This window comes from Nansenia antarctica (assembly GCF_963989245.1).
Source record: "Nansenia antarctica genome assembly, chromosome: 2".
NCBI lineage: Eukaryota > Metazoa > Chordata > Actinopteri > Argentiniformes > Microstomatidae > Nansenia > Nansenia antarctica.
This window is the reverse complement of record NC_137675.1, coordinates 6,265,685-6,282,455: the sequence shown is the minus strand read 5'-3', so window position 1 is coordinate 6,282,455 and position 16,771 is coordinate 6,265,685. Positions and strand designations below refer to the sequence as shown.

General features: G+C 46.2%; 1 protein-coding gene across 1 annotated transcript in view; it reads right to left on the bottom strand.

The window, feature by feature from the left end:
* Window positions 1-16,771, bottom strand: part of syngr1b (synaptogyrin 1b) — a gene marked incomplete at both ends in the record, with an annotated part of 23,789 nt that overhangs the window by 1,201 nt on the left and 5,817 nt on the right. Inside the window, 3 exon segments of the mRNA XM_080522614.1 lie at window positions 806-838; window positions 840-952; window positions 3,662-3,899. Of these exon segments, the coding sequence (XP_080378740.1) occupies window positions 806-838; window positions 840-952; window positions 3,662-3,899 (384 nt within the window).

The window sequence follows — 16,771 nt, the reverse complement described above, 5'->3', positions numbered from 1 at the left end:
ACAGTGGTATTCTAGTGACAGTGGTACACACTGTCACTAGAAATATAAGGCCATGTCGAAGGCCCTGGTCACACTTGTCTGCTGTGTTAATTACAGATTGAGAGAATGGTTACTCTATGAGAGTCATCCATGTTGACGGACAATGGAGATGACAAGAGTCTGTACGTATACTTTTTCTGACAGACTAGTGTGGCCTTAAGAATACGGACTATAGACATGTAGTATATATGTGACAGCAGCTGGTGAAAGTCGCCAACCAATCAAATCTTCTGTCTTTTATTCAGAAAAATGTCAATACATTTCAGAGTTGTTGAAAATGACACACTCGCTAGTCAAGCAAAACGCCGCAATGCAACGTATTCAGTGAGTATTCCCGACTACTCTACACTAACTAGGTAGCAGTGGGGGATTACTCACTAAATCCATTGCATTGCAATGTTTTGGCTTGACCAGCGAGTGTGTCATTGACTTTCAACAACATTTTCCTGAATAAAACTCAGAATAATAGAACGATCCGTCGGTTGGCGACTAGTTCCCAGTTCCACCAGCTGCTTTCACATAAGTATACAAACAGAAGGACGCTGACAATGGTGTGGTACCATACGCAGGGAAAGACGGAGAGAGTGTGGTAAAAGAGGAGGCATAGAGATCGAAGGATGATGACAAATCATACCGGGTAGAGATGAAGAGAAAAAGAAAGAGGTAAAGATGCAGGGAATGTGGTAAAAAAAAGGATTGAACACTGAGGGATTGCCATAACAGTAAAATGAGATGTAAAGACAGAGGGATGACAATGACAACGTACCCAGGTGAAGATGGAGAAGAAGGAGAAGGTGATGGGCCGCTCTGGCCGCGTCGCCTCCCTCGCTCAGGGGGTTGTCTTCCTGCTTGGCCACCTGCCACTGATTGGCCAGGAAACAGAAGCCCACGAACCACATGAAGGACCAGAACGCTGCCGAGAGGGAGAGAGGGAGAGGAGGGAGGGAGGGAGAGAGGAGGGGAGACATTCATGACATGGTCCTGTCTGATCCCGCGGTAATTTTCACACCCCAAAATCTGGCTTTAGCGTGAGTCAATTTGACCGTGGAAAACGATCGTAGCTCTACGTCAGCGTCAGGTATTGACTTGCGTACGCACATTACCTACTGGTTATGCAGAGTTATTACAGGCATGTGAGCCGCACTCGAACAACACAGCCGAGAAAATGAGTTAAATTCAAGATTTAAAGGGAATTGATGATTGTATTTCAGTCTACAAGGCTACACTCTAAAAAAGAATAGTTGAGAATATAAAAAAATTCAAGGCAACCTTATGCACTAAGAATTTTTTGTTTGTTGTTCCAACTAAGAATTTTGAGTTTGTTGTTCCAACTAATATTAGAATGTTGGTTCAACTAATATTAGATCGTTGGTCCAACTCATATTAGATTGTTGGTCCAACTAATATTAGAATGTTGGTCCAACTCATATTAGATTGTTGGTCCAACTGATATTAGAATGTTGGTCCAACTCATATTAGATTGTTGGTCCAACTAATATTAGTTTGTCCTGTCAATGGTCATCACGTTTAATTCTTCATTCTGCCAATGCAGATTTGTTTGTTCAATAAATGATGTTGTTCACAGTCTTTCTTTCCACCCCATTCACTTTTTTTCATTAGCCAAAATAATTAAATAACCTAAATTCTGAAATGAATCAATAATACTGTAGCGTGGATATGAATTGGACTCCGCACACTATGTGTAATCACACAAACTTTTATTGACCGTTGCACGCCATCGAAAACTGACACAGTCACAATTCAAGGCGCGGTTATAGCTTGGGATATACCCTTGAACTCGAACTTCGATTTAAATGAACGAATTGCAATTTCAGTTTATTCACACATGTATGTTTAGAACTTATTGGGGTCCATTACATTCCTCTGATGTACATTTTTACGTTCACTCATAGTAATTTAAATGTTCCTGTCTGAACAATTCAGAATACTAACTCTACTGAATAAAGCGTAGTTGTTTTTTTTACAGTGTATTGTAGGGTGTAATCATTCTAAATTGAGGCGTGATAAAGGCTTAGAGGTGTGACGGGGGAGGAGAGGTGGAGGCAGGGTGGAGGAGATGGGGGGGCTCAGAGGGGTGCTGGCTGACTTCGGGGTGTCAGGTGTGTGTGTGTGGGGGGTGGGGTGGTGCTGGCATCCGGAAGGTGTCAGGTGATTAAGGGGTGAGGTGGGGGTGAGGGAGGCGGGGGGAGATACCTTAGGAGGGAGATTGCTAGCGGACCTAGGGGTGTCAGGTGATTAGGGGGTGAGGGAGGGGGCGGGAGATACTGTAGGAGGGAGATTGTCAGGTGATTAAGGGGTGAGGTGGGGGTGAGGGAGGCGGGGGGAGATACTGTAGGAGGGAGATTCCTGGCAGACAGATCGCTCTCCTCCTCCATCTGCACTGACTTGGAAGAACTTCAACAGATTCAGCCATGGCGTCTGGACTATGTCCTTTTCTATACCTACATTTCAAGCCTGCAAACTGCGACACTTTAAATGAATGTGCAATAACACTATGTGCAATATGACAACCCTAGGGTACATAAGGTTGCAGAGAATAGGAAATGTTAGAATAGGTATAGCATAGCATAGAGTACAGCAATAGGTTAGAATAGGTATAGCATAGTATAGAGTACAGCACAGTGTTTTATTTGTACAGTATATCATAGTGGATAGTGTACATAGCCTTTATTTGTGTAAACCAGCTCCTTTCCCTTCTTGTTTTTTTGTTTTGTTTTTTCTTTCCTAGCACCAGGGGAGCCCCCCCTCCCAAATTTCGTTGTTTGGTACCTGTACTATATCAATGACAATAAAGACCATTCATTCATTCATTCATTCATACAGACAGGATCTTGCCTAACGAGGTTTCTATGACAGATACCAGTTGGAGCTCTGTAATTGGACACCAGGGGCCTCGTTTAGAAAGCTTTGCGTAGAACTGGCGTCAAAAGCTTACGTGCAAAAGCAAGAACGTTTACGCACACCAACATTCAGATTGTAAAACTGTGCGCACGCTAGTCCCACGCCTGTTTCCCTTTATAAATCACAATCAACTCAAAATGTTGCGTGTGTGAATGAGCGTCTTGTCCCACCCTTTTAACGCTTAATCAGCCATGAGGGGTCCTGTGAGTAAAAAAAGTGTTTTATCTTTGCACTCGAACATTTCAGGACCCTCCTTTCATGACTTTTCCTAGATATGTGCGTTCTACCACCCAGTATCCTTACATTTTCTAAATCACTTCAGGATAAGCTAATATGAAGCTATTTTGCCGTTTTTCTGTGTAGGAAACAGGCTAATTTACAAGTAGCCAACTAGTGGTCGTTGGGGTGTGTTTCAGGTTAGCATTTTAAAAGAGTTAGGGTTAGGCTTAGGGTCTTTTAGTAGGTAAAAATGGCACGGCTGTTCTAGTGTTAACACCCATAGTTGCCTATAAATGTTCAGTGAAACACCCCAAATTAATATTCATCTATACTGACTGCATGACGACAATGAAGCAAATCCCCACAGAAAAGACATTCTGAGCAGCAGTTCTGCGCAACAAGCACGCAATAACAATATGGAACCCCACCCCCCCTCCCTCACACCCCACACCCCTCCTCCCTCACCACCACCCCCCTTTACCTGACACCCCGACGTCGGCCAGCACGGCCTTTTTGCGGTCCTTGACGCTGCTGATCTGGGGGAAGTAGACGTCCAGCGCCAGGAAGGCCAGGCAGCACAGGAAGGCCAGCGAGCCCATGCCCACGCCGTAGCTGCAGGCGCTTTGGTTGCGGTTGAAGATGCAGAACTCCTCCACCTCGTTGGGCCGGTTCACGTAGCCCTCGTTGGCGATGCAGCCGAAGATCACGATGGAGAAGAGCTGTGGGGGAGGGGAGGGGGAAGGAGGGAGGGAGGGATGGAGGGGGAGGGAGGGAGGGAGGGAGGGGGAGATGAAGGGGGAGGGATGGAAGGATGGAGGGAGGGAGGGAGGGAGGAGAGAGAGGAGAGGTTACAAAATGGTTACAAATGAGAGGAGGGAACGGTCTCGCCCGGCGTTTCACCCTCTCTCTCTCTCTCTCTCTCTCTCTCTCTCTCTCTCTCTCTCTCTCTCTCTCTCTCTCTCTCTCTCTCTCTCTCTCTCTCTCTCTCCGACTGAGGAGTGGGCGTCATGGCGACACACATCAACATCAACACAAGCTGCTGGGGGGGGGGAACACACACATACTGTTATTCAGACAGGGAGATTGTGTGTCTGCGTGAATACGTGTTTGAGTGCATGAGAGTGTGTGTGTGTGTGTGTGTGTCGTGCAGACACATCCACACACACACTCATGCACTCGCACACATACACACACACACTCTCATGCACTCACATACTCACGCAGACACACACACACACATATACAACCACGCGCACACACACACACACACTCATGCACTCAAACACGTATTCACGCAGACACACACACACACACACAGAGTAGTGGAGTAGTTGATGGAGTGTGTCAGTGAGTGTGTAGTGACAGCCTCCATGAGTCCTGTGGCTCCCTGCGCTGTGTGTGTGTGTGTGTGTGTGTGTGTGTGTGTGTGTGTGTGTGTGTCGTGGCTCCCTGCTCTGTGTGGAGGAGGCTGGAGGAGGAGAGAGGCCTGCTGTCTCCACTGCTGCCCCCCACCTCTCTGACACCCTCCAGGCAGTGTTGCCAGATGGGATTGGTTTCCAGCCTAACCACAGTCTAAAAGCCGCCCAGTGTGATCATAAGTAGCTCAATTGGGCGGGAACACGCCCAATCTGGCAACAGTGCCTCCAGGGAACTGCCCCAGGCCCAGGATTACACACTGTGTGTGTGTGTATGTGTGTGTGTGTATGCTCAAGTGCATGAGTGTGTGTGTGTGGTTGTGTGTGTGTGTATGCTCAAGTGCATGAGTGTGTGTGTGTGGTTGTGTGTGTGTATGCTCAAGTGCATGAGTGTCTGTGTCTGTGTGCGTGGTTGTGTGTGTGTGTGTGTGTGTATGCTCAAGTGCATGAGTGTGTGTGTGTGGTTGTGTGTGTGTGTATGCTCAAGTGCATGAGTGTGTGTGTGTGGTTGTGTGTGTGTATGCTCAAGTGCATGAGTGTCTGTGTCTGTGTGCGTGGTTGTGTGTGTGTGTGTGTGTGTGTATGCTCAAGTGCATGAGTGTCTGTGTGTGTAGTTGTGTGTGTGCGTGTGTGTGTGTATGCTCAAGTGCATGAGTGTGTGTCTGTGTGCGTGGTTGTGTGTTTGTATGTGTGTGTGTGTGTGTGTGTGTATGCTCAAGTGCATGAGTGTGTGTGTGTGGTTGTGTGTGTGTGTGTATGCTCAAGTGCATGAGTGTCTGTGTCTGTGTGCGTGGTTGTGTGTGTGTGTGTGTGTGTATGCTCAAGTGCATGAGTGTCTGTGTGTGTAGTTGTGTGTGTGTGTGTGTGTGTGTGTGTGTATGCTCAAGTGCATGAGTGTGTGTCTGTGTGCGTGGTTGTGTGTTTGTATGTGTGTGTGTATGCTCAAGTGCATGAGTGTGTGTGTGTATGTGTGTGTGTGTCTGTCTTTATTTTGGGAGTACTTGCTGACAGATCCAGTTTCCCACAGCGTAGGTGTGAATGAAGTATGAGAGTTGGTCCACCTTAAACCACCTAGCAGAGAAACACGCTCTGAATAATAACACACGCAAAACAGCTGCTAGTAGGCTAGCGCTAAAAAGGAACTTCACTGTGGACATCTAACTGCATGTTTAGCACATGGCAACACACTGATAGAACATTAACATGCTAAAAACACATAGCTACACATGATTAGATCATCACACACTCCTTGCTTTTGAACGTACGTACCTAAAACGTACGTTTGTTTACAAGCCATGTGTCACTTACCAGTAGCTTACGGCAGATGAGACAGTGAATCCAATTCACACTCATTTGAGTGGCCGTTTGACTTGAGAATTGCCGACATGCGGACATTTTCACCAGACCGTGTCACATATGATCTGATCTGATCTGATATGATATATGATCTGATATGATATGATATATGATCTGATAGATGATATGATATGATATATGATCTGATATGATATATGATATGATAGATGATCTGATCTGATCTGATATATGATCTGATAGATGATATGATATGATCTGATATGATCTGATCTGATATATGATATGAATATGATAGATGATCTGATCTGATATGATATGATATATGATAAATGATATGATATGATCTGATATATGATCTGATAGATGATATGATAGATGATCTGATATATGATCTGATATATGATCTGATCTGATCTGATATGATATATGATCTGATAGATGATATGATATGATCTGATATATGATATGATCTGATCTGATATGATATATGATATGATAGATGATCTGATCTGATCTGATCTGATCTGATATATGATATGATATGATATGATCTGATATGATATGATAGATGATCTGATATATGATCTGATCTGATATATGATCTGATATGATATGATATGACATATGATCTGATAGATGATATGATATGATCTGATATGATCTGATCTGATATATGATATGAATATGATAGATGATCTGATCTGATATGATATGATATATGATAAATGATATGATATGATCTGATATATGATCTGATAGATGATATGATAGATGATCTGATATATGATCTGATATATGATCTGATCTGATCTGATATGATATATGATCTGATAGATGATATGATATGATCTGATATATGATATGATCTGATCTGATATGATATATGATATGATAGATGATCTGATCTGATCTGATCTGATCTGATATATGATATGATATGATATGATCTGATATGATATGATAGATGATCTGATATATGATCTGATCTGATATATGATCTGATATGATATGATATGACATATGATCTGATAGATGATATGATATGATATATGATATGACGCAGCCCTCAGGCAGGTGGAGGTGTTTGCTGTTGGAACAGCTGTGGTCTATTGTGTGTGTGTGTGTGTGTGTGTGTGTGTGTGCCCACTACTACCGTGTCAACAGCGTCAGTGTAACTGGCTGGTGGTGAGAGAAGCATGGAGAGACAGAGTCACGGTCTCCTGCAGGGCTGATATGCACAGGGTCAAATACGTCAACATCATTTAATAGCCCAAACTAGCCACACTGTATAGCCCCATTTTGCATTTCCATGTATTAACATTGCATTTACGCGTCGCTAATGTCTTTTTCGAGCGGTGGCTAGCGGCATTCAGCGTTGACACTACAGTACATATTTTATGTGTGTTCATAGAGTTTTATTCCATTTTGGGCATTTAACAGACGCCTCTATCCAAAGTGACTTACAACCAATACATTTTACTAAGTAAGTGAATCATCTATCTACCAGTAATAGCGGGAAGAAGTCGTCTATGCTCCTGCCAGGGGCCATTGGCAGTCATAACGCTAAAGGAAGAAATATTATGATTATATGTTTCTAACAGTAGAGAAACAGAAACAGGGATAGAGGGGATGTGGAGGTCTCAGGAGGGATCGTTTATATCATATATGTGACAGCAGCTGGTGAACGCGGGAACAAGTCGGCAACCGACCAAATGTTTAGACTTTTATTCTGATAAATGTCTCTCTCTCCTCCCCTCCCCTCCTCCCCTCTCCTCTCCTCTCCCCCGCCCATCTCCTCTCACCCCCCCTCTCCTCCCCTCCCCTCCCCTCCTCTCCTCTCCTCTCCTCTCCTCTCCTCTCCTCTCCCCCGCCCCTCTACTCTCACCCCCCCCTCTCCTCCCCTCCCCTCCCCTCCCCTCCCCTCTCCTCTCCTCCCCTCCTCTCAGTCTAGTAGCTACCTCCCTCCTTTTTCTTCCCTCAGTGACTCCTTCTCTCTGGAGCGCTGGTCCCTGTCTTTAACCCCCATCTAGTTGTCCATGTGGATGGTGTGTCAGGTAGAGAGGGAGGGAGGGGTGGAGAGGAGGGAGGGAGGGAAGGAAGGAGGGGTGGAGAGGAGGGAGGGAGGGAAGGAAGGAGGGATGGAAGGAAGGAGGAGGGGGAAGCTGAGGCCTGTACTATATATATCTTGTTGGGTCACCCCACCAACCACACACATACACACACACACACACACACACACACACACACACATACACATACACACAGCCACCCTCCCTCCACCCGTCCTCATTAGACTGAAGGAACAGAAGAAGAGATGGATGGATGGAGGGATGGAGGGGAAGAAGAGGAGAGCGATGGAGGGGTTCTATTTTTAGACCCGCTGTATCCCTCTGGTACTGCAGCTTCCCCAGGGCCTACACACACATAAATAAAAAAACATACACACAACACATTCAAAACACACACACACACACACACACACACACACAACACATTCAAACACACACACACACACACACACAATCAAAAACATACACACACACACACACAACACATTCAAAAACACACACACACACACACACACAACACATTCAAAAACACACACACACACGACATTCAAAAACACACACATTCAAAAACACACACACACACACAACACATTCAAAAACACACACACACGACATTCAAAAACACACACATTCAAAAACACACACTCAACACACACACACACACACACACACACTCATGCACTCAAACACGTTCTTACGCAGACACACACACAATACACACACACACAGAACATAACACAACACACACACAGACACACACACACAATACACACACACAGAACATAACACAACACACACACACAGACACACACACACGCACACAACACACACACTCACACACAGTGGAGAGGCGTCATCATGCTAGTTGGTTTAACCTGAATATGAAGCGGAGGGGGGATGCCCCCTGAGATGATGGTGACCATCTGGACTGTATGCAGCTAGAAGACACACACACACACACACACACACACACACACACACACACCATGACTGTAATTATGCGTATGCAGATGAGTTCTGGATCAGTAGCCTTATGGTGAAGTCACATGACAGAGAATGTGTAACTTGAAACTACTGTAGGAGAGAAAGAAAGAAAGAAAGAGGAAGTAGCTGTGTTTGTGTGTGTGTGTGTGTGTGTGTGTGTGTGTGTGGTGTGCGTGTGTTGTGTTATGTTCTGTATATGTCTGTATTGTGTGTGTGTGTCTGCGTGAGTACGTGTTTGAGTGCATGAGTGTATGTGTGTGTGTGTGTGTGTGTGTGTGTTGTGTGTGTGTGTGTGTGTGTGTGTGTGTGTGTGTGTGTGTCTGTGCCAGTCAATACCCGGGGACACCTTATGATGGCGCTACGACAAAGACAACGACAGCATTGGACTGAACTGAAATTGCAAGGGAAGCTGGCATGTCTCCCTGCTGCTGATCACTCTGTCTCTCACGCAGTGTTCAAAAGCGTAACTCTTGACGAGTGTATTGTCACCTTCACTCTAAAAGCTAGGCTGCAGGTTTTACCAACGAAGCTAAACCTTTCCATCTGGCTTCCTGACAGTCATAGCCCACACTGCATACATCACAGTCACCAGCAGATAACTGAAACCATGCCCCACATCTTAAATGGTTGTCATGCGTATAAAGGGCTCTACATATGTAGGCATGATCGAATTGTGGATCTGATTTCAGAGGGTGTCTTTTCCATATTCAGGCCTCCCGCAACGCTGTACAAGCACTCCACTGTAAAGCCCCACATGTTCAGTTTGTGTAGCGACGAAGAGTCAGTAGGAGTGTTCTCCAATATTTCAGCAAACACCCCTGATGTTGTAATTGTCAACGAAAACCACAGAGAGGTGCTTATTTTAGAAGTTGGCTGCACCTTTGACCATAGCCTAGAGGAAGCCTTTTTAACCAAAATCTTAAAATACCAACAGCTGGAGCAGGCCATATCACAACTGGGCTACAGATGTCAACTTTTAGTTTTTATATTTGGCAGCCTGGGCCATGTTCATAAGTCTGTTGTTAGAGGCCTTCATATGGCTGGTCTTCCTAAGAGAAGGGCCAAACAGTTAGCAAAATACTGCTCAATATCCGCTATTATTGGTAGCCGCTCAATATGGAGAAGGCGGTGCTTCCTGTACCCATGAGCGGGATACTGTCTGTCTTATTGTATTGATACTGTATCTGTCAACCCACTGGTATCATCTGGTGCGAATAACATCCTGTGTGTGGCAGAACTGGTTGTTGGCTCAGCATTACTGTAACAGATTGTTTCTATGATATCAAAATGCACTGTTAGTATTTATGTCCTTTAGAATTGTACTCTGTATGTGGACATAAATAAAGCATCTAAAATGTGACGAGGTGGTGTGTGCTGTGGACCCATAACAGGTGCGGTGTAGGACAGACAGACGACAGCAGGCAGCGGTTGGCACAACGAAGGAACCTCTTCACTAGAACCGAAAACGACCCAAAAAAACAAATATCTTCTTGTGTTCCAACAAGACAGAACCCCCCACAGGGAGAACACTGCTCCAAACCGCTGTGTGAATTCTGTAGACCAAGACCAACAGGTGAGATACCTCTCCACTCCTCTACCAAGATCGACCAAACTCTACCCAGAACCCCCGGCTGCATGGGAACAGCTCCCAACTCCCTGTGCGAGTCATTAAAATAACAAACCTGGAAACACACACGTCGTACACAGAACTGACAAAGGGAGATTTCTCCCAGGCAGGGAGCACTGGGAAGTGAAGACATAAACAGACAGGGTGCCAAACAGAAAACAGGTGACACGCAGAAGTCCACAAGGAGGGGAACAGGGAGTGGCCACCAGAGGCCGCCAGAGGGAATGGCGACTCCAACCGTAGCATCTGTGTGTGTTCGTGTTCATGTACGCGTGTAGGGGGTTCCCCCCCCTCTTTAACAGCTCCCTGTGGTGTTTCATCCTATAAATATGATGCCCCCCCCCCCCCCACACACACACACACTCATAATGTATAGACACAGGCCTACATAGAGTATGCAAATGTTGCTATATTTCAGATCAGTGCCTAAATGACAGAATGATTTGCTGGAGCCTGACCTAGTATGATATCGGGTTGGAAAGCAGCACTCAGGAGGGGGTTAGAATTGTGTTTAGAGTCACATGGCTCGGCTCCGATTGAATTACTGAGCTATTTATTTATTTGGCTGCAACAAGGAATCCAGCTGGATTGTGTTGGTCTGGGCAGGAGAGAGAGATGTCCTTCAGACAACAATGTCACTTGATAGGGAAATAGAGTCTCTCTCTCTCTCTCTCTCTGTCTCTCTCTGTCTCTCTCTGTCTCTCTCTCTCTCTCTCCCTCTCTCTCTCTCTCTCTCTCTCTCTCTGTCTCTCTTTGTCTCTCTCTCTCTCTCTCTCTCTCTGTCTCTCTCTCTCTCTCTGTCTCTCTTTGTCTCTCTCTCTCTCTCTCTCTCTCTCTCTCTCTCTCTCTCTCTCTCTCTCTCTCTCTCTCTCTCTCTCTCTCTCTCCGTGTTGTGCTTTCCTTGACCCGATGAAGGGGATTTTCTGTTGGTGGAGAAGGAGGGGAGGGGCGGGGGGGTTCAAGTGCCAACTTTGTTTTCTTGTAATTTTAGTCCATTGTTTTTTGAGCTAGCGTGTGTGTGTTAAGTTGTGCCAAACCTCTCTCTCTCTCTCTTTCCCTCTTTCTCCCTCTCTCTCTCTTTCCCTCTCTCTCTCCCTCTCTCTCTCTTTCCCTCTCTCTCTTTCTCTCTCTCTCCCCCCTCTCTCTCTCCCTCTCTCTCTCTCCCCCCCTCTCTCTCTCTTTCCCTCTCTCTCTTCCTCTCTCTCTCTGCCTCTCTCTCTCCCTCTCTCCCTCTCCCTCTCTCTCTCCCTCTCTCTCTCTTTCCCTCTCCCTCTCTTCCTCTCTCCCGCTCTCTCTCTCTCTCTTTCCCTCTCTCTCTCTTCCTCTCTCTCTCCCTCTCTCTCTCTCTCTCTCCTGTAAGGGTGCGTAGCGTTCCTCCCGTGCCCTCTCCTGATCCCCGTGCGCATCACAAGGCCTGAGGCGTTGATGAAAGCAGGCATTGTGGAGGCCACCTCGTGGGGCCTGATCTTGTGACCATCAGATGGGCACTTAAAATTACATCCTAGGCCCCGGTGGAAGAAATCCTGTGTGTGTGTGTGTGTGTGTGTGTGTGTGTCTACATATTTCAAAAGGAGGACGGATTTGAACCACCTCGACAGATGGAGCTAAAACAAAAGAATGCAACAAAAAACGTCTCGACTGCCGACAAGCATGAAGACCCAGACAAGAACCAGCCTGCCCAGTGTCACAACCACAGACAGAACCAGCCTGCCCAGTGTCTTCGTCCCTCTGTCTCTCTGTCTCTCTCTCTCTCTCTCTCTGTCTCTGTGTGTCTCTCTCTCTCTATCCCTCTGTCTCTCTGTCCCTCTGTCTCTCTGACCCTCTCTGTCTCTCTCTGTCTCTCTGTCTCTCTGTCTCTCTGTTTGTCCCTCTGTCTCTCTGTCTCTTCCTCTCTCTGTCTCTCTGTCTCTCTGTCCCTCTGTCTCTCTGTCTCTGTGACCCTCTGTCTCTGTCTCTCTGTCTCTCTCTCTCTGTCTCTGTGTGTCTCTCTCTCTCTATCCCTCTGTCTCTCTGTCTCTCTGACCCTCTCTGTCTCTCTCTGTCTCTTTGTCTCTCTGTTTGTCCCTCTGTCTCTCTGTCTCTCTGTCTCTCTGTCTCTGTGTGTCTCTCTCTCTCTCTGTCCCTCTGTCTCTGTGTCTCTCTGTCTCTGTGTGTCTCTCTTTCTCTGTCCCTCTGTCTCTCTGTTTCTCTGTCCCTCTGTCTCTGACCCTCTCTGTGTCTCTCTGTCTCTCTGACTCTGTGTCTCTCTCTCCCTCTGTCTCTCTGTCTCTCTGTTCCTCTGATCCTCTGTCTCTCTGTCCCTCTCTGTCTCTCTGTCTCTCTGTCCCTCTGTCTCTCTGTCTCTCTGTCTCTGTGACCCTCTGTCTCTGTCTCTCTGTCTCTCTCTCTGTCTCTCTGTCTCTGTGTCTCTGTCTCTGTGACCCTCTGTCTCTGTCTCTCTGTCTCTCTCTCTGTCTCTCTGTCTCTGTGTCTCTCTCTCTGTCCCTCTGTCCCTCTGTCTCTCTGTCCCTCTGTCCCTCTGTCTCTCTGACCCTCTCTGTCTCTCTGTCTCTGTGTCTCTCTCTCTCTGTCCCTCTTTCTCTCTGTCCCTCTCTGTCTGTATGTCCTTCTGTCTCTCTGTCTCTCTGTCTCTATGTCTCTCTGTCCCTCTCTGTCCCTCTGTCTCTCTGTCCCTCTCTGTCTCTCTGTCTCTCTGTCCCTGTCTGTCCCTCTGTCTCTCTGTCTCTCTGTCCCTCTCTGTCTCTCTGTCTCTCTGTCCCTCTGTCTCTCTCTGTCTCTCTGTCTCTGTCCCTCTCTGTCTCTCTGTCTCTCTGTCCCTCTCTGTCTCTCTGTCCCTCTCTGTCTCTCTGTCCCTCTGTCCCTCTGTCTCTCTGTCCCTCTGTCTCTCTGTCCCTCTCTGTCTCTCTGTCTCTCTGTCTTTCTGTCCGTCTGTCTCTCTGTCAATAAGCTCCATTCAGGATGAGTCTACCTCCCGTTGGTCTCACTGAGGTGTATTATGTTACATTGGGCCGCTAACAAACTAAGCAGCGTGTGTGTGTGTGATTGTGTGTGTGTGTGTGTGTGGGCTGGGTTCTCTGTCTACTGCAGTGCGTTGGTCTTCAGTGTTATCTAAGCGCTACTGTCACTCACGCTGTCACCATGGTAGCGCCTGGCCACATAATGGCGATGTGCGTGTGTGCGTGCGCGTGTATGTGTGTGTGTGTGTGTGTGTGAGTGGGTGTGTGTGTGTGGGAGATGATGTCTAGGAGGACACAGTTACTGTGATTTGTGTGTTGGGCTCATGATTAGAAAGATGGAGGGAGAGAGAGAGAGAGAAAGAGAGAGAGAGAGAAAGAGAGAGAGAGAGAGAGAAATGCTGCAGTTCAAGGAGAGACATTAGCAAAATGAAGAGTGCAGACAGACAGACAGACAGACACACACACACACACACACACACACACACACGTAGCGACCTCTCCACTTCACTCTATTCACTCTATCCTCTCTCTCTCATTACTTTCCCCTCCCTTCCTCCTTTACCCCTTCCCCCCATTCCCTCTTTCTTCCCTCTCTATCCTCCACCCCCCCTCCCTCTCTCTTCCCTCTCACTCCCCCCCCCCCCTCACTCTCTCTTCCCTCTCTCTCCTCCACCCCCCCTCCCTCTCTCTTCCCTCTCACTCCCCCCCCCCTCACTCTCTCTTCCCTCTCTCTCCTCCACTCCCCCCCTCCCCCTCTCTGTGACTCCAGTGGCAGGGGATATACTGTAGCGATGCAGGGTCCAATGACAGTTCCCTATTTAGAGGCTGTAGACTCCACTACAACACCACAGAGCCTGCATGACACACACACACACACACACACACACACACACACACATACACACACACACACACACACACACACATACACACACACACACACACACACACACACACACACACATACACACACACACACACACACACATACACACACACACACACACACACACACATATTTGCCTCATTGTCTTGTGCTGCAGTGTCAGGAACCGAAGCCTGAGAAGATGTGACGTAACAATAAGACTTGAAACTTGAATCTTGACAGGATACACTCGGCACCAGCGCACACACACACACACACACACACACACACACACACACACACACACACACACACACACACACACACACACACTAAAGAAAAATAACAGTGCAGATTGGATGTCACTTCTAACAAGCTTTTCAGATGTGTATTCTGGGATGCCACTAGACAACACCAGTGTGAATGTCTGCACATCTCAACTGGCTAGCACGCCCAAACAGAAAGCAGCTGGTGTGGTACCAATGACTGTTATGTAAGTGTAATAGAATAGAATAGAAAAATATAATATATGCCATTTAGCTGACGCTTTTATCCAAAGAGACTTACATTGCAGTGAGTGCATACATGTCCAGTATATATGGTCCCAACGGGAAACAAACCCACAATATTAGCATTGTTAGCGCTATGCTCTACCAACTGAGCCACAGAGGACCGCACGTGTGTCCCTTTGAACTGTCCCACATAAAGGAACATTCTAGAATCCCAAACATAAGATAACCCTTTAAGAGTAGCAGAGAAACATCCAATTCCTAAACATCCAATTGGAATGGATGTCAAATATTGAACGTTTTAATTCATTTATATTAGATATTCAAATGTTGGGTATGTCGTGAAGTTGGAATCTTTCTAAGGTCCCACAACATTGAATCTTTAAAAACCCAAGGTGCATTTTAAAATAGATTTAAAAGATTTAAAAAAACTATTGTTTACGCTCAAAGTAAATGTATATGTGCCTTATTGTTGTTTTGTTGTTTGTTTGTTTGTTTTAATTGAATTAAAATGATATGTTGTTATTATGTTTATTATTGTTGTTTTATTTTGTTGCCATTTCTTCTGTGTTGATACTTTGTATTTACAGAAACATGGAGTGTTGTTTATTAGTATTATTAGTGATTCTACACTAATAATTTGAGTAGACATGGTGATATTTCAATAGTAGTATTATTATTTCACATAATTTACTTTCTTTTGAAACATTGTACCGTTTCTTTTTTATTTCTTTTTTTGGGGCAGTCCCACTCAGAATTGTCTTTTTATTGACAGACACAGTAGAGATTTAGACAGGAAGGATGGGTGAGAGAGAGAGAAGGGATGACATGCAGGATATGTCCGCGGCCGGAATCAAACCGGGAACCCTGCGGTTTCGTGGTCGACGCTTAACCCGCTACGCCACCTAAGCGCCCCTACCGTTTCTTTTTTAGTTCTCTGTCCACCTGCTCATTTGAAATGCTGTAGGGAGGCTTGGAGAGGAGATGAAGCCTCTCAAGGGGATTTACTGTAATCCTGTCACCAGGAGTCTCAACCAGGCTAAACCTAGGACCGACTACAGCACACATACATACATACAGTACCAGTCAACGTTTGGACACACTTCCCCATTCAATTGAATACATGTACATACATACATACACGCATGCACGCACGCACGCACGCACGCATGCACGTACACACACACACACACACACACACACACACACACACACACACACACACACACACACACACACACATACTGTCTCAAACCAGACAGAAGAATTCTAGCACAGAGACACTAAGCACATGGCCATCCACTGCCATGTAAACAATGTGTGTGTGTAAGTGTGTGTGTGTAGGTATTAGCAGTAAGGTGACAGAATGCGTGGTGGCTCTCTCGGGGGACATGTGCCAGGGTCTCCTGCGTGGCTGAGCTCTCTGTGACCCCCCTAACCCCCCCCAGCCTCAACACCACCGGACACTAAGCTACTGCCAGGACGTCTCCACAGAGATTAGACTAGATTAGATTAGATTAGACTCAACTTTATTGTCAGTGACAGAGTAGCCTACAGGCACAACGAAATCTCTAACGCAGTTCACCATCTAACCAGATGCAAACAGTGCATAGGGCAAAAGACATGAATGTATGGACAGTGCATTGTGGGAAAGTAGACAGTATTACAGTGAGTAGAAGTAAATCAATATAAAGTCAGTATACGTGCAGTGAATGTGAATATAAAAAGTCAATATATGAGCATGAATATCAATGAAGGAGATGGCAGGGCAGATAGACTAGACTACTTCTGGCCTGTCCAGCTTTTTCGACGGAGACTCTGCGTTGAAGACGGCCTTGAGTTAAGGAC